This window comes from Pieris rapae, chromosome 13 (assembly GCF_905147795.1).
Source record: "Pieris rapae chromosome 13, ilPieRapa1.1, whole genome shotgun sequence".
In the NCBI taxonomy this organism is placed as follows: domain Eukaryota; kingdom Metazoa; phylum Arthropoda; class Insecta; order Lepidoptera; family Pieridae; genus Pieris; species Pieris rapae.
Window position 1 is genome coordinate 3,773,357 of NC_059521.1, and position 25,390 is coordinate 3,798,746.

The 25,390-nt window shown below is 30.9% G+C and overlaps 3 protein-coding genes across 9 annotated transcripts in view; 2 read left to right on the plus strand and 1 right to left on the minus strand.

The window, feature by feature from the left end:
* Positions 1–71: 71 nt before the first annotated feature.
* On the plus strand, positions 72–7,968 carry LOC111001145 (adapter molecule Crk). 2 transcript variants are annotated; one of them, XR_002600466.2, is made up of 8 exons: positions 72–558; positions 1,694–1,816; positions 2,798–3,050; positions 4,313–4,441; positions 5,078–5,185; positions 5,317–5,412; positions 6,020–6,221; positions 6,593–7,968. XR_002600466.2 is itself a non-coding variant. In XM_022270870.2 (7 exons), exons 1-7 carry the CDS (start codon positions 473–475, stop codon positions 6,122–6,124), a joined length of 900 nt encoding a protein of 299 aa, XP_022126562.1. In that variant the 5' UTR covers positions 72–472; the 3' UTR covers positions 6,125–6,254. The 2 variants fall into 2 exon arrangements, 1 of the variants encoding a protein (XP_022126562.1); XM_022270870.2 differs by lacking the exon at positions 6,593–7,968 and having other exon boundaries at positions 6,020–6,254.
* A 2,182-nt stretch (positions 7,969–10,150) lies between these two features.
* Positions 10,151–25,390, plus strand: part of LOC111001144 (zinc finger protein 26) — a 37,118-nt gene continuing 21,878 nt past the window's right edge. The window contains exons 1-13 of one of the 6 annotated variants that reach the window (XM_022270867.2): positions 10,151–10,791; positions 11,480–11,586; positions 11,877–11,922; positions 12,349–12,539; positions 12,700–12,794; positions 13,196–13,306; positions 14,171–14,287; positions 14,741–14,944; positions 15,766–15,870; positions 16,730–16,946; positions 17,395–17,580; positions 18,813–19,059; positions 21,402–21,591. In XM_022270867.2, the coding sequence (XP_022126559.2) occupies positions 10,629–10,791; positions 11,480–11,586; positions 11,877–11,922; positions 12,349–12,539; positions 12,700–12,794; positions 13,196–13,306; positions 14,171–14,287; positions 14,741–14,944; positions 15,766–15,870; positions 16,730–16,946; positions 17,395–17,580; positions 18,813–19,059; positions 21,402–21,415 (1,803 nt within the window). In that variant the 5' untranslated portion in view covers positions 10,151–10,628 and the 3' untranslated portion in view covers positions 21,416–21,591. Of the gene's footprint in view, positions 10,792–11,479; positions 11,587–11,876; positions 11,923–12,348; positions 12,540–12,699; positions 12,795–13,195; positions 13,307–14,170; positions 14,288–14,740; positions 14,945–15,765; positions 15,871–16,729; positions 16,947–17,394; positions 17,581–18,812; positions 20,180–21,401; positions 21,592–25,390 lie in introns of those variants that run through there. The other 5 variants (XM_022270866.2, XM_045630637.1, XM_022270868.2 and 2 more) reach the window with 5 other exon arrangements.
* LOC123689621 (carbonyl reductase [NADPH] 3-like) lies at positions 21,644–23,027 on the minus strand. The gene is made up of 2 exons (XM_045630641.1): positions 22,254–23,027; positions 21,644–21,987 (listed from the first exon to the last, which is right to left on the minus strand). The coding sequence occupies exons 1-2, from the start codon at positions 22,885–22,887 to the stop codon at positions 21,791–21,793; spliced, it is 831 nt and encodes a 276-aa protein (XP_045486597.1). The 5' UTR covers positions 22,888–23,027; the 3' UTR covers positions 21,644–21,790.

Consider the following 25,390-nt stretch of genomic DNA (forward strand, 5'->3'; position numbering starts at 1 on the left):
TTTAAACATAATATTATACTTTGCATAGAGACAGCCGTCAACGACAAATTTTGGCTCCTAGAGCGTAATGCGTCAAAATAAAAAAAATCACTTGTGTCTACGCCCCATGGCCTGGAAGTTCGCGTGTGTGGTTTACAATATTATTTTTATTCAAACTATTAATAGACTTATTACATTTATATCATCAGTAAGTTAGTGAGAGAGGTATGCGTGCGAAGGTGACGCTTCATCAGCGTGCGGGAAATTCGGAAACATGTGTTTTGATGTTCATATAACTTGGTGATTTGATGACAGTCACAGTAAATAGATGTCAACAAATTGAAATTTTAGTTGATTACAATAATTAATGTATCGTTTTGTGTTTGTATAAGTCAAAGCATCGTTAGGTGGATCTTAGGAAGTGCATATGTCCGGGGTGAATGATAACCGCAGTGTAATCAGACAACTTCCGTCAGCGATGGAGAGCCGATGAATGCTAATTGGCGCTTGTTATTTATCAAGTTCTAGGATGGCGAACCCTACTATTGGGGTTTCGTTCGATCAAAATGACATGTCCAGGTAATAACTCCGTTGCTCTTATAAGGTCCGATACCTTTTAAAGGGGACTAAAATGACTAAACAACAAAAGTATTTTAATTCTGTTAAAACTAGGTAAGTTAATAAGAATCATGTGTGCTATGCAAACTGTGCATACTTCCTATTTGTTTAGAATGTATCATGATATCAACAGGCATAGGCAGTTGACTCTTCTCATCATAAAGTATAATGCAAATCATATACAAAAGTGCTAAATTAAGAAATTAGTTTAAAGTCCATAAAATTAGATTTTAGTGCAGTTCTGCTAAACACTGTTTTACAACTGATCTAAATTTGAGCCCGGTTAACTACCTGTTGTATAAACATATTCTGGGAGCTAAGAATTTATGTGTTACTGATTGTTTAGTTTTCATGTCTCTGTTTTGAAAATGCCTTAACTACATAATAATAAAAAATGGGGCTTTTTAAAATTGCTTGTCAAATCAGTATACTATACAAGATTTTTGGGCAGCTTTAAAAAAATCATCTTAAGCAGAAAAGCATAAGTTTCAATTTATTACACAAATTTTCATAGAATTAACATTTGTTACTTTGTTGTTTTTTTTTTCTTCAAGACCAATATAGCAATATGGAAATTGTAGTAAATGTGATCACATAGAGTAGGTTTTACTATATGTTTAGAGTACCTTTTGAAATCCAGTGTAACTGAATAAAATAGATTAGGCATAAAAAAATTATATGATTTAACCTTGTTGAATTCATAAACCTACTATATTTTTCATAAATTAACAGAAATGATTGTGTTCCTTATCCCAATTCGTTGTTTGTTAAAACTCATATTTGGTTGTAGAAACCAAATATGAGTAGTCATAACAGCTAATGATTTTGTTATTAAGTACTGAATACATTATAATTCAGAATTTTGATTTTGCTCAATATGACCAGTATGTTAATCTTAACTATGTTGTCGTAAACAGTTTTGACTGTATTTAATGTTACAATTTATTGAATTGACACATTGTGATTCATACAAAATTTAATTATTACCTAGAATAGATGAGTACTTTAAGGTTTATTTTGAAATTTTCCTGTAGAGGACTACAATAAATTTGTAAATGTTACATATTTACTTCTACATTGCTGATATTTCTTACAGTTGGTATTTTGGTGGACTATCGAGAGCTGAGGCAACCAAACTGTTGCTAAATGAAACTGAGAGTGGTGTTTTTCTAGTACGTGACTCTAAAACAATTCATGGAGATTATGTTTTATGTGTCAGGTATGCTTGTTTTCCCCATTGTTAAAATGATCATATTATCTATATATATAAAATTCTTGTTTCATTATGTTAGTTCCCATACTCCTCCGAGACGGCTGAACCGATTCTTTTAAAAATCATTATGCATATTTGGTAGGTCTGAGAACCAGATTGGGTGTCCAGTCGGATAAAAATTTTACTTTACTTTTATACAATTTTTTCGCTTTATAATATTTGTTTTATGATTATCATACAAAATACATACAAGTCTTAATTTTCACAACAAATCCCAATTTTTAATTAAAAGCTTATAACATGAACTCTGAAGTTCATAATATAAACAGAACAACCTAAAAAAATTTCATTCCGGGAAACCGAATAGTCTCTGGGGTAGCATAGCAAAATATTCCATGTTGGTATGTACTAAAAAGGTTGGCTAGGCATTAAGGAGGAACATTCAAGGCAGCTTGTTTATATGCATCTATAATAATCCATTAAAATACTTTTAGGGATTTAAAGCAAAAAATTTTTTTATAAAAAGTTATATTTGTTTAAGGAGTTATATTAGTTAATATAATAATAGTTTTTTGATGTATACAATGTATTGGTTTATTATAGAATCTTACATGATCTTTATTAAGAAACACTTGAAAACTTGAGCAAGAACAGCGTTATGAATGTATGTTGTATTTTACAACCTTGGATTAGGTTTTAACCTTGTGGAAAGAAACTAACTGTAAAATCGTATGTTAATACAATGTGATTTTTATTTAAATTTTATTACTAGAGATCATTTATTATTATAGCCTTATCTGTACAAAGGAAAGTAAATGTTAAATGTATTCAATAAAAAAGTATACTACTTGCAGTTTATATACACATATGTCAAATCTGTGACTGTTCTTTGATTAACTCAGTAGATTTTGGCTACTACTTATACTACTAATATTATTTTTTCTTTATTATAAAATACGTATTTTCTATGTCCTTTATTGTTTGCAGGGAGGATGATAGAGTATCTCATTATATAATAAACCGGGTGGTGTCTCCAGACGGCGGCACTCGTTTCCGCATTGGTAACCAACTATTTGCTGATATGCCTGCCTTATTGGCGTTCTATCGGCTTCATTACCTGGACACAACTCCTTTAGTTCGGCCACTGCCACAAGCAAATGCACAGGCAGCGGCACCGCCGCCCGCCCAGCCTCACCATGTTCTGGAAGTCGTAATCGCCAAGTTCGACTTTGATGGTAGCGTAAGTATCTTTTAATCTTTGAATGTATATAAATAAAAGGATTAATATATAGTTGGCTAGTATAGGTCTATAGTTACGGGTTCGTTACCAAATTTCACATCGAAGTTGATGACAGATCTATTTGTCTATTTTTTTTTTACTGTATATCTATGTCCTCCAAAAGGAAACAAGTGCATAAATGTTACGCCAGATATTTAATGTCCCATTCAAATAAATGTAAGTCCTTTATTAAATCGGAATTTTTTTTCCTCTATGTAGTCTTATATTTTTACAGAAGTAACATCAATGTGTAAATAGAAATATTTTTTGGAATGCCATAAATTGGACTATTCCTGTCACAATTGGCCAAATATATTATTTCGTTAAATAAATTTTAAGACCCTCATTTAATTAAGCAACGACTGCAGTTGTCAACTCATTTTGTTTATAACAAATACATGTGAAGCGTAACCTTATCTAACGGAAGTTCTGCTATAAATAAATGGAAAATGTGGCACTAGGCTATGCGTAACCGCCTAATTCTTTACATTTAATAATTTCTTGCCACAGATAAAAATAGATAGTGATGTATAGAACATGGTGAATGATGAGCTATTTTGGTTTAAGACGTTAAAATAATTTATTTATTTCAATAAGTCTGTGGCGATTACAAATCGTACTACATTTTTTTTAACCCCAATTGGGGTATCTTTTAATCTTTTTACGTACGTATAATTTTATATAATAACAAATTGCAAATATTCTGTTGTTACGTCCTGTACGTCCTACGATATTTTCCTATTATATTACAAGTTTATTTATATAATAAAATTGACCAAGTCATAATAGTGGGAAACTTCAAAAGCAAAACTGAAACGGATAAAGATAACTTATGTTAAAATTTGTAACAATTAAAAGATATATCAATATTATTTACTAGTCAAATAAAATGTAGCCAAATCATTAATAATAGAGGTATAGGATACTTCCCATCCTAACAATCCCAACCACACTTATGATTATCGTATTCTGTCAAGTAAATATAGATATTCTTACTGTATATTATCTACAGTATAGTATACTATGTACAGTCAGTGTAAATAATGTTATATTGCCCGCTCTACGCCCTTGACTTGCGAACTGGTAGTAAATGTAAATTTACAATTAATTTAATTTTTTTGACGTTCATAAGTGTACTTGTATACCTTTATGAATAAAGATATTTTTCATTGATTAATTAATAGCTAAGCTTTAAAATTATTAGCTACTTATTTATATTCCAGGATGCAGACGACTTACCGTTTCGTCGTGGCGAACGGCTGATGGTGATAAATCGAGATGAGGAGCAGTGGTGGACCGCCCGGAACGCTCAGGGACGCACAGGCTCTATACCAGTACCCTATGTACAGAGGGTAATTATCTATTACTAGCATATACAAACGCATAATATATATAGCTCATAAGTTAGTAAATTATAATTATATACTTTGTGAAATTATCAATTCTACGATCTGGTTCGGTTCTTTATTTCTCAAAGAATTACATTCACTTAATGAGTAATTTTAGAGGTTATGTACATAGTTTTGAAATAATTTAAAAATAACCTATATAAAATAAAAATATGTACGATATGTTTTACAAAAGTGAAATAGATATAATTAAGTTATTTTAAACAGGAAGGCGTTTTTTTGAATATTGGGCGCCTTGATACATTATTTCTAAATTTTTTTGTTTGGGATATTGATTGATTATTATGATTTTTATTTACTCAATCAATTTTAGGTTGATTATATATAATTTTGATTTTTCAAATTGTGCCTAAAGGTTACGAAATATATAAAAAACACATTGTATCACTATATTTGTTGACATCAATATAATAAATATAAGGATTCAATGCCTTGTCTGTCTGTCACTCTTCAAATTTTACGATAAATAATGTGTAAAAATTAAATTATTTTCCATTCAGAATTTTTACATATTGTTACACTCACACACTGTACGTAAGTTATAAGGTTTTTAATACTTATTATCTGTTTTTATTACAGTTGTTGGACCCATCGGGAATGCCATATCCAGCAAACGAGGCCCTTACTCAGCTGGGAGACCCCCCGAGTCCTCCAAACAATAAACAGCAAAAAGGATCAAATATGCAGGTAATTGAGATAAAAACCCAATAAAAATTATTCTTTAATGAGATCATTTTTTATAAAATACTAAATTATTATGATTCATTATTCTACGAGACTAATTATGTCATTGTTGAATGTCATGTATTCGTTTGCAGCGCACTCTGCCGGCGTTAGCACGCGTACGACAATCGCGGGTCCCTAACGCGTACGACAAAACTGCCCTTAAATTACAGGAGGGTGAAATACTTAAGGTAAATTATCATTAAATTTTATTATGATTCAAAAATACTAACATAATTTTTATTTGTATATATTTTTATTTATGTATATATACAAAATATATACATTTTAACTATTGTTGGTCTTAATCAACGATAACCGATTCTGTGTGCCTCTGTGTGCCTGTGGGCAAAGGCCTCTCCCATTGTCCTCCATTTTTCTTTATTGTACAATAAATACTAATCTCGTCCAGGTCTTTCCAGCCATTTCCATGATGTCATCGGCCCACCTTTTAAATTGCCTACCTCTTTTTCTTTTATGGACTCTTGGTTACCATTGTGTTACAATTTTCGTCCATCTATTTGCTCCTCTTATGGTATGTCCAGCCCATTTCCATTTAGTTTTATTAATTCTTATGTAACGTCAGCAAACCCTGTTTTATCACATAAATTCATGTTACTTATTTTCTCAATTCTTCTTTCCATTTGCTATAGAAATAATTAAAATAATATTGTACAGGGGAATAATAACTAAATCTTATATATTGCACAAGATTCTGTAAAGCTGGCAGCTGTTGAAATTTAGGCAATTTTTGAAATTGAATTAAAACAATTTTTCACATGTTAATATTAATTGCAGGTGACAAAAATGAACATAAACGGCCAATGGGAAGGCGAGCTGAACGGAAAAGTTGGTCACTTTCCGTTCACCTATGTGGAGTTCCTTGATGACATAACTAGCTAAATTCTGTACTATGGTGACAGTGTTAGTGTAAGTGAAGTGGCTAGAATCCAATTGTTATTATGGAGCAAGGCTTTTTCTCATTTGGACAATTTTACAGGTATGTGTATGTTACAGCTTAAAAAGGCTTTGTGTCATAAATAGGCTAATTTATTTAATAACATCAGCAAAAATTGACTATAAGAATATTAAAATTACCAAATCTTACTGTTATAGAATTTTTTTGTATACTCGTAAGTATAAGAATGATAAAGGTTTGTATAAAATTGAATAACATTAAACAAAACAATAGTCATCTAAATTTACATTCATCATTGAAAATATATTCAGCAATAAATCAAATTTTTAACAGTTGTAAGCTTATCTTATATAAGTTATATTATTAACAATTTCTTGTACCTAAAAGGTATGAGTTTGGATAATCAGTTCTAGTAACTAGAAATTTATACCAACATAACAACATGTTTTCAGCGAATTGGGATTGTACTCTCCCAGCCTACTTCACATAAATAATGGGCCAGGCCTACCGAGTAGGGCTATATTTTATAAATTTTAAATTTATAATATGTGCGCACATATGAACGAACATTATTTACATTAAAAAAATCTATTTATATTAATAAAACAAGAATTGGTTAATTTTTTTTAAAATTTTGGATGTTATTTTTCATGTTACATTGAATAGGTTCTGAGAAATTAATGTAAAACTCAGAATTGTAATTACTGTAGTCTTTATTATTTTTCGGACATGACATTTAAGTAATTATATACTGAGCTTCCAGACTGGAATTGTTACATCGAAATCCATGTAGTATTTATCTGTGTAAATAGCATATGCAATAAAACTGTATCAGAATACTATTTCAAAAATACTCTTCACAGTTTTCTTCATACTGCCATTTATGAATTATACCAAGTATGTGGCATATATTTGCCAATAAATGATTAAGTAATGGGTAATTTTTTTTTGTACAAAAGCCAATCTTTTGTTAAACTATGTATTTTAATATACTAGTAGCCACTGTGATGAAGTACCGATTTAATAACGTGACGAAAAATAGTGTTCATAATAAAAACTAGACAACACATCGCGACTTGAGCGACATACAGAGATGTGGTTATTGTACTGATTTATTTGTATTGTATGATTAATATAAGATAAAACTGAATGTTCTCATTAAATTCTCTCTCGAGGTCATCAGCGCCAGTTCCTTTGTTACTAATGTAACAGGCACTTAAAATGTAAAAAAATTGCATATTGAATATGAATGCTCATACGCTTCAGTCTATAAGTATGAATGAAAACCAGAGATAAACATGTGTTATTCTGCTTTGATACAGCATTTTTCTGTAAAAAGTTGCAATGTTACATATTATATAGTGTAATTGTAGATTTAGTTTTAAGTTGTGTTGTAAGCGCAAAATCAGTTTTCTATTGCTTTTATTTTTACTTTAATTCTTAATCTTACGACTTTGCGTCATTACTATATCTAAACTCTTTACTACGCACAACATTTAAAAATTGTGCTTACAACACAACAAATTATTATTAATAAATTCTTCCAAAATATGATAGTCAATATTTTTATATTAATTGCTGGTGCAAATGTTTAAGTCGACTGCTTTGGTCAAGTTTAATGATTACAATATTTATTAAGACTCAAATTATATTATATAGTTATTAGTGGTTGCCTGGAAGAGATGGCTCGAAAGTGATAAGGCGACTTTATTATGTTTTATATTTATAAGTAAAATAAATATATGTATTACTAATACATATATTTATATTTTATATATATTTAAAAAATAATCCCCATAGTGTTGGCTTTCAAATAGTTTTTTATTTTATATTTTAATATTTCCCACTTCTTGTTTTCAAGGGATTAATTATAATTTATACTCTTTGTTACCATCTAAAATGTAATTAATAATTATATATATTTGAGTCTTAATAATAAATTACACAATTTACTATAATGGAATTGACTAAGTAATTTATAAGCACGCTTACAAAAACTTTATACATTTATAACATAACTGCTAGAAGTCTGCACAACTTTGTACAATATAAACCTTTATAATACCCATTTATACAAGTTTCATTGCACTTGGCCAGGACATAATTATTGATATTAAAGATAAAAATATACTGAGATTATTAAAATGTCTAACAACTATTATTGGCAGCTTAATTAAACAAGAAACATTGCGAGATTCCTGTTGAATTGGAAACTAATCATATATTATAAATCAGTATTATTTGACGCATTTTATTTAGAACTGTAAAAATAGCTTAGTATGCAATGTATAAAAATTTGATACTTTAAAAATTTATAACTTGGTATATTTTTTATTTTAATACCGCCCTTCAATATAAAGGGGTTAAATACCAAATGTATAGAAGGAAATAAATATATTTTGAGATTACAAATCGTATAATGTATGTATTGTAATTTTAAGTGCTAATAAAAATATTTGTCTAATTTTTTAATAAGTTATGTATTACAACGTTTGGTAATAATTAAATAAGGAAGAATAACTATAATATTATTGTTTTATTATTACAAAATATAAGAAAACAAAACTGGTAATGTCAGGTTTTTTACATTCCAATTCTTGACGATTAGTTTTTGAAATAGGGAAAGCCTTTCATAATTTGGTCGTTTACCAATTTCGTGACGCTCGTGTTGTTTCGAATCGTGATGTATCTTTGATTGCATACTTGGATCCATTAAGATTCGTTCATATAACACAGCAAGAATATTCGTATAACGGTTTGTTTCTTGATTGGATCACTCAAAATGAAATTGAACTACCTGTGATCATGCTCAAAATTAATCTAGTTTTTACTGAATTATTTTCATGACACCCTCGTCAAAATTTTAACACTTGAAGATACCTACCAATGCTACCTTAAACCACAATATATATATATAATAAAATTGTATGCCAATGCTGAATAACAGACGCTTATAAAAATAAGTTAGTGGATCACGCCTGTGAAAAAGTCTATGTTTATAAATCCTTTACTGTACAGCTGTTATCTGTAATGAAGAATGAGACCCAAAATATCAAATCTATATAAGTAATCATTTTTAAGGATAACAATATAAATATGTTGTGAACTGATGAGAAGACGGGGTACATCAAATGATACTTATACTAAGGTCTATAGTAGACAGTTTGGGGCAGGCGTAACCCAACCATTACACATAAATCGTATTTTTCTGAAAGTTTGGTGAGTTAATGCAGAGATATAGCAGGGGAATGTCATTCTCATAAAATTTTATACGTATGAATTACGATAACTGGTTACGTCTATCGTGGCTGTGTTTGCCTATAGATTCAGAGATTTGACGAAAAGCAAGGGACACGCTAACAATAGTTTCGTGTTAATGGTTCACGTCTGTCGGAAATTGTCTTTTGTCTCTAATCCCAATTCCCAGGGGCTATGAATATAGAAAAGTATGTACTGTAGTCATAGTACTGTAGCGTATCGTAGATACGCACTAAAAATGTACATACTGTTTGGTGTAGTATTTTCTATACGATTTTGATATATGTGTCAACATAAATACAGGACACTAAGAAAAGAATAAAACAGACGTCACTCAGAACAGACTTTTAAGATGAGTAAGATGTATTTTTTCCTATGAGCCTTTCTATAAGAATATAAATTAATTACCGTTGTTTGTGAAAAAATATATCAATTTAACAAAGATAAAAATGGGTTGTGATTTATAAAAATATAGAACATCACATAGTACTAACGTATCCTTGAAAACATACTAGGTACTCTTCTATACCTTTAAAATGTCAAATTACAAAGTAAAAAATGAAATTAATATAATATTAACATTTAAACGTTTAATTTTAGTGTCAATTCGACGTTTCAATAATGTTTTAAAGCTCATAGCATAAGATTGACATTAGCCACGCTGTGTCACGTGACGACCATTTTCAAGTCCTATCACTATTTTAGTCTTTCACTTGACACTTGAAAGTTGACAGTCGATAGTTATGAGTTATGACTTACGGCGATGAAAGTTGTGTTATTTTTTGTCGGCAAAGTTGATCAATAAAATATTATGAAAAAAAAGCACTTAAGTTGTAAATTTTTGATCGTGATCTTATCAACATAATACCTAGTCTCATAAAAATATTTATTGTTACTTGTCTGTAATCACATTCAAGGGAGGAACTTGTTACAAATGGCTTTATCAAACTGTAATTCGTGGATTGTTTTTTTCCTATCATGGCGAATTTCTTCTTTAGTTTTGTGGTAATGGCATGACATACATACATGAATTAAGTCTGCAAAATGTGTTTAATGTTTTAGATGTAGATGATGCTTTGTCATAAAAATTGAAAGACGTAATAAAAAGTAAAAGAAAGCAGTGTTAGGAATTTAGAAAGTGGAAATAATAACTAAAAATCTTCTTTAGTTCTATCGGTTTCGAATTCCTTTTTTAATAACGTTGTGACTGTTCACCTTAAAAAAATAGAAATGGAAGAAACAAAATGTGATGTGGATGGAACCATAAAAAAAGAAGGTCATATCAAAATTATGGACTTATCGCAAAATAAAGAGGCTGTAGCGAATATGGTAATCAAAAGTGAGCCACCAGATATGCCAGAAGTGCTTGGAATTATAGATATTCTAATGAATGGTAGGTACTTTTGTAAATTAAGTTGAAACTGAGTAACACAGCAATTGTATGGTCAAAAAATACAAAAGATCTTAAAATACCAAATTAAATTTAATCTGAGGAATATAATCCATTTATACATAACCATAATTATTAAAACATTGAAGTAGAAGTTATATTTTATCTTCTTATTGAAATTGGGTCAGTGGATTAGGCGTGAAAGCGTGACATACTGTTACTTTTTGTATTTATTATGATTTCAGAATTTTCTAAGACTTGAAAGTGAAATAATAAAATTTTCATATCATTTTAAGCAATGATAAATAAAATTAACAAGCTCATTATGAATTGTTGGCATTTTTTTAATTACACATATTGATCCAACTTCAAAACTTGTAGTATTCATTTTTTTATGACTAGATTTATAACTTTAAAAAAATACTATTTAAAAAATAATATTCCTATACCAATATACAATATATTTATTTTTTTGAAGAATTGCAGTTTAAATTTTATCTTACAATGTTATGATATGTCTTGTAAATTTTTTTTTGTGTAATTTTAAAAAGTGGCTTAAATTACTAACATCAATTTCAATTTATAAAATGTTTATAATAAAAAAGCTGAAGACAATTTCCTTTATTCTCTTTTGTTTTATGTTAAATAAATAAAGTTATGTCTTAGTCAAAAATTTTTCAAATATTTTTAGATAAAGCAGAGTCATCTACATCAACAGGTAAAAAAAAGAAAAACAGAAATCCAATTATACAGAGAAGGAAGAAGATAATGCTTTCTGATGATGAATGGGAACCTGAGGTAATGAAAAGTAAAGCAAAAGTCATTATGTCCATTACATAGTAATATGTATATTTTCATAGAAATGTTTTTTTTAAAGCAGTCCAAAGAGTTTCTTCACCAACATTCTAGAATAAAAGACCCTATAATCCTAAAAATATAATTTGATAATATTTGTATGTTTCTGTAATTCACATTGAGTATTATTTGATATATCAGATAATATATCAGATTTCAGTATCTGTGCGTTATAATAGCAATATGAGTGACATATAGTAAACTTACTATATGTTGTATTAATTTTGTTTCAGAAAAAATCCACTACTGAAAAACCAACTAAAGAAGGTTCTTCAAAAGGTAAGTGTGATCATAATTATATCCATAATTAAACTCAACAGTGGTTTAGAAGTACCAAAATGATAGTTCACTGAGAAGCAATGTTGACTTAACTGAAGAACTTCTATCTACTACTAGAATACTTTAATATATATATATTTATTAAGAAAGAAATTTTGTATATGCAGTCAATTCAAAAAGACCAAAAGCTCTACAATCCTCTTGGTATTGGCCTCATATTTTTGTATCTGTATCAGTAATTTTTATTCTAATAGGATAGTTAGTGAAGGTGATAACAGTGTTTAAATTTTCGGGTTCGGCCATATCATGTACAATGTTTTTTTACACCATACAAGCAAGCATTACATACACATGCTCAAACCACAAGGTCAAAACTTCTGCACAACTAGTTTAAACTAATTAAAATATATTCTTTTAATCATTCAGGAACTGAGGAATACTATGGGTATGACATCCTTAACCAAATAGAGATAGTGACAATCACTGAAGAGGAACGTCTTGCTGAATTGCAAGAAGCCTATGAGTCTCGAAAACATATGAATTATATATGCAAGGGCTGTGCTGCTGGTTTTGTTGTGAAAGATGCCTATGATGTACATATGAAGTTGCATTCAAAGGTTATTTCCAAATTTTTTAAATGAAACTGTTTTAATTTTTTTTTTCATTACATTTACTGAATGTTTAAAGTTGAAAATCTACCCTTATAAAATTTTGTTGTAATATTTGAACTGAAACTAATTATATACTCAGCCCTTCCCTATATTCTTCTTTTTTTAGGAATCGGGTGAATTTGTCTGCGAAGTGTGCAATACTTATATGAAGAGTGAGGAGACGCTTCATCGTCACAAATTGCGACATTATAGAAGATATAGGTAGGTGTTTATAAAATAATAATATACAACAACAAAGTATTTTGCTAAGTAAGCCTAGAATGGCTTTTTCATCATTTATCAACATATTAGTTTTTTTCTATTGTTAGTGTCGTTTTTCTACAAACGTAGAATAAGGTGAAAGATAAAATATTTAAAAAAGGATGTCTAACGGGTGTACATAAGTGCACACATGTTTTTAAATTTGTCATCTATTAAAAGAAACTATTTGTATATTTATTCTAATGAATAGTCTCAAACTTCTTGACTTACTAATTTCAAATATTCTTCCACTATTAGAAAATATTGGTTACAAGTTAGACCTACTAAGGTTTATACATTTTCGTTTTGATTATTAATCTTCATTCAATATATTTTTGAAGGTAAGGTTATTATTCCTATAGGTGTATGGTGTGCAGCGTGCGATACAAGGACAAAGACGCAGTGGCAGGCCACGTATCTTTTATGCACAGCGGGAATACGTTTAACTGCGACCAGTGCGGGTCTACCTTCAAGTGAGTATTTTTATAAAATAAAAACATAAATAAAATACGTTTATTTTGGAACATAAGATCATCATGGTATCACTCATTTCACGTCATTACATTCGAACCTGTAGGCATCCCTACTCATCGGCAAAGAAGACAGGGTGTAGGCCGAGAGAAAAAGCCGGCAGAAAAAACTCTCGGTACTCTTTTAAAAAAAGCAAATCGTCAAACAGTACTATAATATTTAAAACAAATATAGCAAATTAATTAGAACTAGCCTGCCCACTGCCCAGCACTAGTCCCAGGCCCTGTTATCAACTGGATAATCGCTAACTTTATAGTGAGCCTTTTTACATAACTTTTCTTTAATACATTTCTTACATTTATTAAAAGGCAGAGATAAAACAGCCTCTGGGATTTTTTATTATTATAATATTAATACATATTTTATTATTTATTTATTATTATTAATATTATTTTACGATGTTTTGTTTTATACTCTTAGCCTTTTACATTGAGATACGTTCATCAACATCAACTCTGTCTAGAAATAGTTTTCTGATTTTTTTTCAAATTAAGCAGTAATATAGAATACATATAGTTATAGGCAGTACCTCATTGTGTTAGTTTTATATAAATTATATTGTAGGAGAATGAATGAGCTATATATTGTTAGCGCTAAGGAGTGTTATTGGCATATGGGAGTTACACTTAGGGTAAGATTATGAGACTTAGCGCTAAGTATTGTCTCCTGTTTATCAAAAACGTATTGGATTTCGACATATTAAAGTTCTATCTAGCTTTAAGGCCCATGTTCTAGAACCACAGATCTTTCCTGTAGGAATTTTGACATATATACATGGTATTTACTGACTGGTGTTATCTTACCAGGCGTCCGCAGTACCTTCGCCGTCACATTGAACAGATTCATACCAAATCTACTCCAATGGAGTGCCCCATCTGCCAACAGGTCTACTATGAGAGTGGCTGGTACCGGAATCATATTAGGTGAGCTTTTACGATCTTTATTTAACCCAGTTGCTCAATACAATATTAATTAAACTGGCATGATACATTTTGACTTAACAATTTAGAAGTAGAAAATATGTTAAAAATTTTACCTCTTATAAGTTCTATGCCTTTTCTCTTGAAATAGAAATAAAACAATCAAACAATCGTTAACTAAGTGATGCTTATAGTAAGTCGACGAATGATACCGTAAGTATAAATAGTGTGGCTGTCGATTTTTTGACATAATGGTGAAATTAACTAATGAAATTTTTAAAATTATATTTAAAAAACATGGTCGCTGAATTAAAAATACTAAATTTTTTTTATTTAAGATTATATAATTTTTTACTGCCATCATTGGCGGTAAACATTTAATGCCATGTTTGAATTTATATTATTGAAAAACGATAGAAGTTTTAGAGCATAAAATTAAAATAACATAATTTACAGAAAACATAACAAGGAAGTTCAGGACTCAAAAATAGTGAAATGTCCGGAATGTGACCGGACCTTCAAACACAAATCGTATCTCAAGACACACATGTTGACACACGAATCATGTGAAGTTGTTTGCTTGGAGTGTTCAGAGAGTTTTAGGAATTCACATTTATTGGATGAGCACTATAAAGCCGCGCATGCAGTCAATTTTACAATGTAAGTGGAAGTTTTTTTTTTAATAAATAAAATAAAAAAATAAAAATAGCCTTTATTTGAATACACTACTACTACAGTAAGTCCATGACTTTTAAGTTTTAAACTAGTACTCGACCTCCGATGGAATGAAGGCCTTCTCCAGATTCTTCCACTTATCCCTATTTGTTGTAATAATTTTCAATAATTATTATATAATTTTTTATAACAATATTGTTTGTTTTTTAAACACAATTCTATATTTTTTTGCTATTATATTGTTAGTTATTATTTCTTATATTAATTTATGTTTTCATTTATAATTATTCTTAAGTGCATACATACATATTGACATATATACATATTGAAATAACGTACTATTGATTAAACATGTGTTATAAGATACCAAAAATTATGCAGTTGTTAAAAAATCCCTTTATTTTATATCTTTTTACTTCAGAGATGTTGTGGATAAATAGAAAGTTCTTCAGACTGAATTATCCATTGGCGGTTAATTTCTATTGAGACTGGAATTCTAGTTTATCTACCTTTAACTATAAGACGTATAACTGGGAGTTAAAATGTAAAAAAAAAGTAGATCCAACATTGAAATTGATGGCGTATTGAACGCAATGGCGTTTTCATATTTTAATGGATAAGATATGAATTATGTGCTTATAATAGCTGTTTTAACCCGGGATATTCATTAATTTATTATACTTCAATAGGTATTTAATTTTTGATCACATTCGTGATCACGATTGGAAAAATGATCAAGTTTTTTTAGTATTACGTTTCTGAAGAAACGTGTGTGATGATTATATGTATGAATCATGCAATTTCAGTCGTCCGGACGAAGACAATCGCTGTACGTACTGCAAGCGGCCATTTGAGACCCGCGCTAAGATGCACAACCATGTTCAGAGAATGCATGTTGATGGTGGCAAGAAGTAGGTCTATACTAATTGTTACTAAAAAAAATTAATATTTATTTAAATATCATGCAGAGAAAAATGTAAATACAATTTTCACTTCAATCGTCAGAGCATAGGATATATATCGTTTTACCAAAAACAATTTTCTTTATTTTCTGAACTTTTAAGAAACGGAAAATTGATTCGAAATCGCTTGTGTATTGTAACATAATTATGTAATTTATGTTTTATAGAAATTGATACATATATATTAAACAACCAGAAAGTTTATCAAACCCAATGCGATTTCAAATATAAATTGCATCAATCAGGACCATTGACCGACTCAATAAAAATATATAACAAATTACCGGAAATTTTATGTTTAAAGTTTGAAGAGCGAGGCAAATAACTCGAGGTTAACTGAATCTTTATCTGACCGATCGACTTTAATTTCTTTTATAAAAGTTAAGTTTATAAATGTTAACTACATTCTCCTTTTCGCAATGTGAAGTCGAAGCGCGAAAGGTATTATTTATTTAATACCAAATAAATAATGTATCTTGTTAGAATAGAAATGTATTAACTATGGTAGAGCATGCCCTCTCACAACATTGCTTTGCCTAACCAAGGTCCTTATTGAAATAAATTATAACATGTCACGTCTAAAATATTAACATAAGTATTCATCAAGCATTAGTAATCGAATATTATATTATGAGAAACTTCGGATGAATATAAAATTATGTAAAATAATTATAAGTTTACAATAAAACATGTATTCAATCCGGTAAAAAAGTATTTTCTTTAAATATGGAATGCAATAAAGATTTTAGTTAAATAAAATCTTCATAAGTAGTTAGAAAAAGAGAATGATTTTTATCAAACTTTCCAGGTATCAATGCGATCATTGCAAACGTCTATACTATTCAAAGGGCGAAGTTCGATCTCACATTAAATGGACCCACTTGCAACACGCAGGCGGTCATGCCTGTACCTGTGGCAGAGTGTTTAGGACCCCAGTTCGTCTGCGAGACCACATCGCGACTCGCCATTTGGGGGCCGTCCCACCTCGGGACAAACATTGTCCGCATTGTCAAAAGGCGTTTGCGGTTAGTAGATTTTTTTTAAAGATCCAGATCTTTACAGGTCACCCTAAAGAAGAATTAATTATTAATTAAATAGATAATTAACAAGATATCGTTTTATTATCGGACGTCAAGGCAAAATGCAAAGTACCATCTGTTTCACCTCTACGTCCGTTGTTTCACAATTGAGCGTTTTCTAAGCTAGCTGCTCCCTGAAGTATTTCAACCAATTGGACTTTGGGTCCTTCAGGAAAAGAGCGTTTAATTCTTGAAAGGCCGCAACGCACTTGTGAGACCTATGGCAATGTGAGTGTCCATAGCCGGCAGTATCACTTAACAAAAACACTAAAAACGAAGAAAATATAAAAATATTATATTTTAAGGTAAAATATAATAGTATAATATATATATATATATATATAAATAAGTTTTTCTCTTACATGTGGAGTAAAAATAGGTAATTTAATTCCAGAATCAGCAAGTTCTAACTCGGCACATAAAGTCGCATGCAGGTGAGCTGTTCCCATGTACCGAGTGTGGAAGGGAGTTCAAGACGCAGTCTTATGTCAAGGTGCACTACCAGGTCGCGCATTTGCACATGACGCGTGCACAAATACGAAGGCAGAATAAGAGGAAACTTATCATGGTGGAGGATATGGTATGATATTTCACCAAGTTAATTTTATACACAAATGTTATGAATATTAATTTAATGATCTCGCATACAACGTCGTTTCTAATTAATAATATTCCTATTTACAAAGTCACTATGGTATATTATGATGTAAAAGAATTGGCTGTTGATAGTACAATTTAGAAAAATTGGGGAAACTTTGAAATCTTCAACCTTAATCACTACATATTATTATAAAACAAAGTCGCTTTCTCTGTCCCTATGTCCCTTTGTATGCTTAAATCTTTGAAACTACGCAACGAATTTTGATGCGGTTTTTTTAAATAGATAGAGTGATTCAAGAGGAAGGTTTATATGTATAATAACAACCATTAAATTGTGGAGAAGTACTGTTATTTTTGAGGTTTCTAATGTGATGTCGTAAATAATTACATTTTTTCCGCTTAAATTGCAAACGCAGGCTGAACCCTACGAGTTTTATCAAAATAATGCACTAAGTATTGTACACATTGAAAAGGTCTACAGAAAAGTCCATGATGGTATATGTCTATCTCTTATGGATAACCCACATTTTTATATACAACATTCACAGAATTTCTGTAGTGTATTTAGTATCAGCATTGCACCCGTCCGAAGCCGGGGCGGGTCGCTAGTGTTATATATATAAGCATTAACATATTCACACACACACTTGGAATGCATTGTTACGAAGACGGGTCGACTGCAATGTTTCTAGATTTTCCACAAGATCGGAAACGTCTCGAAGTAAGACTGAGCACTCTAGAATACCGTACTACAAGGACGGAGCAATGTGCGCGAAAGAGATAGATAGATAGTACGTCATACTAGAATTGTTCAATCGCTACTCATTAGCAATCCTGCCTAGAAAATTCTTGAAAATTTTTGAAGATTAGGGATATATAAGCGAACCAAAACGCGATCGATTAATTTAGTTTCGAATGCGATATCAAAAGATTAACACCGAAGAGAAAAATGTGAATAAAGTGAGCACAAGTGATAAAGTACTATGTGAAGAGTGCGTTATTAAAGTGATTTGTGACAGTATTTTGTTTTGTGTGTAATAAGTGAATTTTTTCGAGTAATTTGCGGTTAATTTGTGTATATAAATTTCTCATTGATTTATACTGTTCTACGGCATTTTCTATCTGATCCCCTAGCTCGTAACAGTATGTTATTAGATGTGAAATAATAAATAGCAGTATAAAATAGATAAACAAGCCCAAAAATTCTTTCAGAATCCTGAATCACCAACAAATGAAGAAGAGCTGTATGGTTGTAATGAGTGTGGAAAGAAGTTCAAAACTCAATCTTATGTCCGCATTCACTATTTCACCAAACATCTGAATATGACTCACGCGCAGGCGAAAAAGAAATGCAGGGAATTACGTTCAATAACCCAAGTGCCTGGATGTTCCAAAGATCCCATGCAAATTGAAGAAGTATTTGTCAAGACCGAACCAGAAGATGCTGAAGAACCGAACGGTATAAAAATACCAATGTTTGAAACTTTTGTTGATATTCAGAGGGAATCCATCGTTTAGGTATCGGATTTTAGGCATAGACTAAATCCGTCGTTGTCAATGTCAACTGACTCACAAATACATCAGTCTGTAAATCTATGAAATGTCGACGGTTATCTCCGAAACAGATCCATGTGAACAGAACAATCCAGTATGTACAGGATGTAAGCTGTTAAGCACATCAACTCTTGGACTATTTGAGGTGTTTGACAAAATTCCTAGCATAATTTTGTTACTACCTGAAACATTCGCTCAATTATTATAAAAAAAATATAATAAACACCAAACTCAATAAAGGGTATGTAATATGACAGGCATATTTCAGAATTTATTTCATTGATAATTTTCTTAATGCTAACAAGTGGTCGCCTCTCTGTAACAATCAAAGATTGGGTATTCGAATTTCATGGAAGAATTAAAGTAATTTTAAAAATGTCACAAACTCAGATGAATCCTAGAACAGGGCATAAAGTCATATGAGGGTTTAAGAAACAAAATGGCTGGAGAATATATATTCGGTTGATGGGGCTCAATATTTTTAAACAGCTCTCAGAAGCTTACATCAGTATATATCTCTTATATAGTTCCATGGGATCTAGTTTTGTATCATATCTAATCTAAACATTGTTAAGTTAGTAATAACTATTGTATAGTTAAGGTTTTGCTCAAACTTATTTTGAGTATGCACTAGGTTTAGTGTTTGTTATTTAATTGCAAATTATATAACTTATATTTTTGTTTCTCCATAAGAAAGAACTCTATTAAACTAAAACTATACTTCTATTTCTAATATTAAAAAATAAATATTTTGTTGTATGTTACATCACAATACTTGCCCACTTATAATAATAATTTATCACAATATTACAAATATAAACCCCTTGTTTACAAATTTACTACAAGTCTTTGTTGTATTTCATGTCAACATTACAAAATTAAGACTTATAGGAAATTTTCAAGTAAGACATTAAATATATCGCCCCTGGGGACAAAGTCGTAAAAGCAATTCGACTTAGGGTCCTTCAAGAAAAGAGCGTACCAATTCTTAAAAGGCCGGCAACGCACTCGCGAGCCCTCTGGCATTGAGAGTGTCCATGGGCGGCGGTATCACTTAACATCAGGTGAGCCTCCAGCCCGTTTGCACCTGTTCTATATAAAAAAAGCAAAATCTATTTTTTTTCGGAAAAAATAAAAGGTAAAGCTATATTTCTAAGTACATTACATATACAAATATATATGTGAAGTGAGAGTTTATGAAATCCTATTCGACGATTTAAACATTGTTGCTGTGTATAAGTTGTAAATAGTTAAAAAATAACTAATGCAAAAACTATCTTTGTGTTTGAGGCAATCTATTTCAGAAAACATTATGAACAAACGAATTTAAAATTAAAATAAGGTAGTAAAAATTGAGAAAATATCAAAACAGTTGTAATAGTGCCATACGATTTTGTTCCCTGGGGCAAGCAATATCTACTGTTTTGTTCTTATACTGAGACAGACTGCTCAATAAACAGAATTATAGCAATGAAAATAATATGGAACAGTCAGTTTATATTATTGTAGATAAAAAAAAACTTTGCATTATTGTTCTTTAAATTTTAATTCAAATGTTGTTGAATATAGTTTTTAGAGTGAGTAGTGTAATATTTTGTGATAGTTAATTAGTAATATTTTTAAACTGATTCATCCTACAAACCTAATAAGCACGAAATCAATGGTAGCAAAATATTTCAGTTGTAGAAAACAAAAACCAAATTATGAAGCATGTACATGTTTTTTTTTATCTAAGCTATAAAAAAACACTGAATTTGGTGGCTAAACAAAGCCTCGTGCTCATAAATTTGTATTAATAATAATTTAGACTCAATCTAGATTTGCACTGTATTAATTATCAAAGACTAGGCTTAGTCAGCAGTGGAAATTAATAAAAATTATAATGGTTCATATTTATGAATATATAATATAATATATTCTATAATTCAATCCTTCATGTAGTACCTTCATTCTCCTTATTAATAACATTGGTTGACAGAAATTGCATGACATGCAAAATTGTAGAAAACATGCTAATTAAATATGGACCATAAAGGAGTCTTTCCATTTCTAATTGACATGTAAATGTCTACAAAGTTATAAAGTCCCACTCTACTATTGAAAGTATAATTTGTACCACAAACTTGATTACACATACTGCAAAACTACATCACCTTGAGTAGTAATTTAGGCATAATGTACTTCATAATGCCCTAATTCTAAATGACTACTGTGCAAATCTAATAATGTAAGTCTCTTTTTTTGCAGTGAGCAAGCCATAATTGATGCAACATCAGCTACAATATGTGAATAATCAAAAGTAGGATTTTATAAACTTTAAGCTTAGCTTAAGTAATACAAGACATTGTTTTAACTTAATAAATAGCTGATCTATTTATGATTCTGTTATAAAGATTAGCTGAACAAATTTATAATTTGAGGCAACTCTTTTCAAAAAATAATTATTAATGTTATTGTTATACTATAGGTAATTAAATATACTTGTAACATTACTCAATCTTTTATTATTTAGAAAATGTACAAAATTTACAGCAATTTTAAGGACAGTAGAGCTTCATTGTATTATATCTACATATTTGTAAACATAAAATTTTTCATATTAAAGTATTATTTTAAGCTTTAATTGTAAGGTACAATCAGTCTTTATCAAGTAATTTTCCATCCCAACTGATTATTCTTTTGTCCTTCCAAACATACTGCCCTTTAACAGAGTCTGGAGCATCTAATGCTATGTAAAGTGGAGCAACTGCCCCTTCATCAATAGTTAGCACTCCCTTATGAGAAGTCATATCAGTGTCCACATAACCAGGGTGTACAGCATTTACTTTAATATCTGAAACAAAATGCATAACGATGTAACAACAGGGTGACAAAACAATTGGTAATGTGGCTTGGGCCACAAGGCACAAGATTGAGAGGCCATTGGTACGAAAGACGAGTGGAGATTCCATAAAATAGAAAATTGTTATGAAGCTGTTACCAGTATGTATATTTACAAAATTTTATTTTTGTGTCATATGTTGTATATGTGTTTACAATTTTTTAGAAAGCTATTTTAATGTCATTAAGCTTCACTAACTTAAAAAGATAATAAATTACCTCTATCAGCATACATTCTTTGTTGTATCATGGTCAATGCTGTTACTGCAACCTTAGATACAACATAGCATGAATTTCCCCAGTCCGCTGCATGAGTACCTTGTTTTGTTGCATGAATATATTCTTGCATCATGCTAGATAAGCCTTCTATAGTTAGATTAGGGTCTTTCAACTGATTCCTCAACTTCTCACTCTTGATTTTACTTAAATGTCCACAAGAACTTGATATGTTAACTACTCTGGCACCATTGCGTAAAATTGGAAAGAGTATTTCGCAGGTCGATAGAACAGAGTAGTAATTAACAAACAAAGTTTGTTCCGCCTGAATTGCGATGGGTTCTGGAGCATTAACTTTAAAAGCAATAGCAGCATTGTTCACTAGAATATCTAAACCACCATAATTTTCTTTTAAATAATCACGGAATTTTTCAACGCTCTTAGGGTCTGTGATGTCCAGTTGATGGTATTTCGGACGCAAGCCTTCTTTGTTAAGTTCAGCGACTGCATTCTGACCCCGATTTATATCTCTAGAGGTAAGGAAAACGTCACCATCAAATCGCTTACAGAGACCTCGTACGATGGCAAAACCGATTCCTTTATTTGAACCAGTAACAACGGCTACTTTAGTGGCCATTTTTCTGAAAACTTTTCTTAAAGAATATTTTTTTATTACAACTGATTCCTTGAAAAGCTTATAAAAATAATAAATTAACCGTTATAGTTTTATCTATGAAAATTATTAATAAATAAGAAATCTCCAATCAGCTCGTACTCAAATATTCAGAAATCTTCATCTTGTCAAATTTTTTTTTTTTTTTTTTTTTTTTTTTTTTTATTATGGCCCGCACGGTTTGTGCATTGTGGCCCAGGGTCAAAACAGGGAAACGGGTAAAAAAATAAATGTATCGGATGAAACGGAATTAAGGAAAGGAAAATAATCTATAAAATAAAAGATCAATTCTTATAGAGATAGATATAAAAGGAGTGTAAGAAAAGATATTTACATATATACACATTCATAGGATCTAAATTTTTATATCATTACTTAAGATAAAAGCTGCTAAAAGTTTATATATATGTGGGTCCATTGTTGAAAGTAAACAGGATATGGATGAAGGGAAAGGAATTTGAAGGGAAATGAGACCGTCGATAAGAGCCGACCGTTCGCGCCGAGAACAAACAAAAATGATGTGATTCAAATCAGCTTCAGCATATCCACATTCGCACGTAGGGTTGTCAATAATATTAAACTTAGCAAGGTGAGCTGGGGTGCAGACGTGTCCCAGACGCATACGAGACAGTATTGTTGTAACTCTTTTACCGAATCTCAGTCTCCAAAACCAGGGCTTAATGGGTATAGAAGGTTGAATAGCACGATAATGGCGACCTTTTGAACGATCTTGATTCCAGGATTCAGTCCAGGAATTCCGGAGATAAATCCCAGAAAGAGCCATCAAGTCATGCGCATAGTTTCCAAAAATATCCACATCTCCACTATCCACTGCCTCATTGGCAATACGGTCGGCTTTTTCGTTTCCAGATATTCCACAGTGACCAGGAATCCATGCAAACGATACGGAATAGTTTTCTTTCAAACATTTCAATAGTAAGTTTCTAATTTCGGAAATGACAGGGAATTGATAATGTGATCCAAATGGGAACCGGGCCAGGGCATTTAAAGAACTAAGTGAATCTGTAAAAATTACAGTTTTTTGAAGTTTTAGTAGAAGGATGTATTCTATAGCTTTGAATAGGCCAATACATTCGCCAGTGAACACGGAGGATTCAGGAGGGAGTTTAGTTTTTTGGACAATATTGTAGTTAGAATGTATTACACCAACACCTACACACCCATCACTGGAATGTTTAGATGCATCTGTAAATATTCGATGCCATTGTGGCCACTTAGTATCAACAATATAATTAAATGTTAACTTTTGGTTTTTCTTAATTTTAACAAGACCTATGCTTGTATGTATATCAGGAGAGATTAAAAGGGAATCGTAACTATATTTGAACAAAGGATTGGAAGTCGCTTGGTGAGTAGGAGCCTTAAGAGAAGTAAATCTTGTGTAACTTGTAACCAAACATGGTGTGCGTTTGTTTTTCCAAAATTGAGAAGTGTGGATTATATATGTCAGGGATGTCAGTTTAGGTGTAAGGATATGGTTACTAAATTGCATACAGCGGAAAAGGAATTTATCAGATAGAAATTGTCGGCGTAAGTTTAATGGTGGCTCTACACATTCGGTTCTCATACAATTGATTGGGCTTGACTTCATAGCTCCTAAGACTATTCTCATTGCTTTTGCTTGAATACTATCCAATTTTTTGAAAGCAGAAACATTTCCTGGTTCTAACAGGAAAGTACCGTAATCCATTACACTTCTGATTATGGCGTTGTAAATCAGTTTTAAGGAGTGTGAATGCGCTCCCCACCAGATGCCCGATAAACATCTAAGAATATTTAAATTTCGTTCACATCTCGCTGTTACATACTCACAGTGGGATACACCGGTGAGCTTAGAATCTAGAATTACCCCCAAGAATTTGACATTATTAGTTGAGGGAATCAAAACATTATCAAACTTTACCTGGACCGGGGGAGGCTTACGCATTCTGGAAAACAACACGACCCTGCTCTTGGATACAGATATGTCTAGACCATTCGAAGTCAGCCATGAGTTTAAAAATGAAAGGGAAGATGTTAGAATTTGACAATTATTTTCAATTGATTTGCCCGATTTGTATATAAGAAGATCGTCTGCATATTGTAGTACATTTGTTGATGCCTGCAATGATGTTTCTAAATCATACGTATAGATGTTATAGAGCAAAGGACTGAGTACAGAACCCTGTGGTAATCCTTTCCATACGGTCCGAGATAGTTTGACATCTTCAATAAATAAATTTATGTATCTTTCACTGAGCATATCTATAATAAAGTTTGTTAGAATTGGTGGTACGTTTAAGCATAGCAGTTTTTCCCTGAGAACCGATATAAGAACATTGTCATAAGCTGAGCTTATATCTAAGAAAGTAGCTACTACTGACTCATTATTTGAAAATGCTAATCTTATGTCTGTAGTGAATATTGCTAAGCTATCCATTGTGCTTCTACTTTTTCTAAAACCGAA